At 30.5% G+C, this 1,371-nt stretch overlaps 2 protein-coding genes across 4 annotated transcripts in view; both read left to right on the forward strand.

Annotated features, from left to right (window-relative positions):
• The window catches only part of LOC102679623, a 2,655-nt gene extending 2,623 nt beyond the window's left edge, over nucleotides 1–32 (forward strand). Inside the window, exon 6 of one of the 2 annotated variants that reach the window (XM_031510232.1) lies at nucleotides 1–30. This exon is cut by the window's left edge and continues 305 nt beyond it. The gene's annotated coding sequence lies outside the window, so the exon portion shown is untranslated. The other variant, XM_031510233.1, reaches the window with a different exon arrangement.
• A 352-nt stretch (nucleotides 33–384) lies between these two features.
• The window catches only part of LOC102679411 (odorant receptor 4-like), a 5,385-nt gene continuing 4,398 nt past the window's right edge, over nucleotides 385–1,371 (forward strand). For both annotated transcript variants that reach the window (XM_006615121.2, XM_031510244.1), the window contains exon 1: nucleotides 385–1,371. In XM_006615121.2, coding sequence (XP_006615184.1) covers nucleotides 721–1,371 — 651 coding nt within the window. In that variant the 5' untranslated portion in view covers nucleotides 385–720.

Raw genomic sequence — 1,371 nt, forward strand, 5'->3', positions numbered from 1 at the left:
TATATATATCATATTTCATTTTTATATTATACAATCTTTATATTATAATTCAGAATGAAATTTTTTATTCTTTCACAATATTCTGAATTTGCAATATTTTAAATAGGATATCATAAATTTTATACCTTGCAAATAATTATCGTATATTTTAAAATTGATGATATAATTGAAATTCACTAATAGCATTTGATTTGATTTGATCTATTCCTTTGTTGATCTCCTTTATTTTATCAAATGTTTAAAACCTGAAACATATCAAAACATAATATATATTTCTGATAAATACTTAAATTTTAGAAATGTGTGATCTTTTACTTCGTACAAAAGAAATGTAAACAATTTTAAACGACAACTTTTGAAAAATAGAAGCAAAAATATAATTTTTTTTCTATATTTTAAAAATACCATTTTCAAGATTATTCACATTTCATTTTTCTAAGCACAATACTACGAATACCTTATAAATTTTATTTCGTGATAATAAGCAATAAATCGCTATAATAATCGGGCATTGTTTATTTCCACGATAGCTATCAATAACCCTTAACCCTATACATTTACTGTAACACTGCAACAAGTTGCGGAGACTAACTAGCCGAATCGATCATTAGACAAAAAAATTCTGCGCAAGCGTTGTGAAACTATATCCATGCTCTATATCGTATATCAATTCATGGAAAATATTCGATTCAGTCGTGTTCGCGACTTCGTTGAGTGACGATGATGACTATCAAATCTGTACCGATCGAACAATCAAACAAAAACAATCATAGTCTTAGCAACTACAGTGTACAGTTAAATCGGTGGTTTTTGAAATCAATAGGCACATGGCCCCTATCTCCGTCCACTACAAAACTCGAGAAAACTATTTCTTTTGTTTTAATTGTTTGTTGTTATTGCTTTATATGTTTCACCGTGATTCCTTGCTTATTGCACGTAATCCTAGGAGATGATAGTTTACGTGAGAAACTGAAAGTTCTCGGTCCACTGAGTCATTGGTTTATAGGTGGTATTAATTACACCACATTATTATTACGGAAAAAGGAAATACGCTATTGCATAAAACATGTGCAGAAAGATTGGAGAATCGTAACGAGAATGGAAGATCAACAAGTAATGATAAAACATGCGAAAATAGGCCGTTATATATCTATGATGTGTGCAGCTTTTATGCAAGGTGGTGTTTTATCCTATTGCGCTGTTACTGCATTCTCCACACAAACTATCGTGATCGGGAACGAAACCAGGATTGTACATATGATACCTTGTATAGTATACAAAAAATTAATCGCAACCGATACAAGTCCTACAAATGAAATCGTTATTGCATCACAATTCGTGTCCGGATTCATTGTAAATTCGAGTGCAGTT

The sequence above is a fragment of the Apis dorsata genome, unplaced genomic scaffold, assembly GCF_000469605.1.
Source record: "Apis dorsata unplaced genomic scaffold, Apis dorsata 1.3 scaffold_217, whole genome shotgun sequence".
Taxonomy (NCBI): domain Eukaryota; kingdom Metazoa; phylum Arthropoda; class Insecta; order Hymenoptera; family Apidae; genus Apis; species Apis dorsata.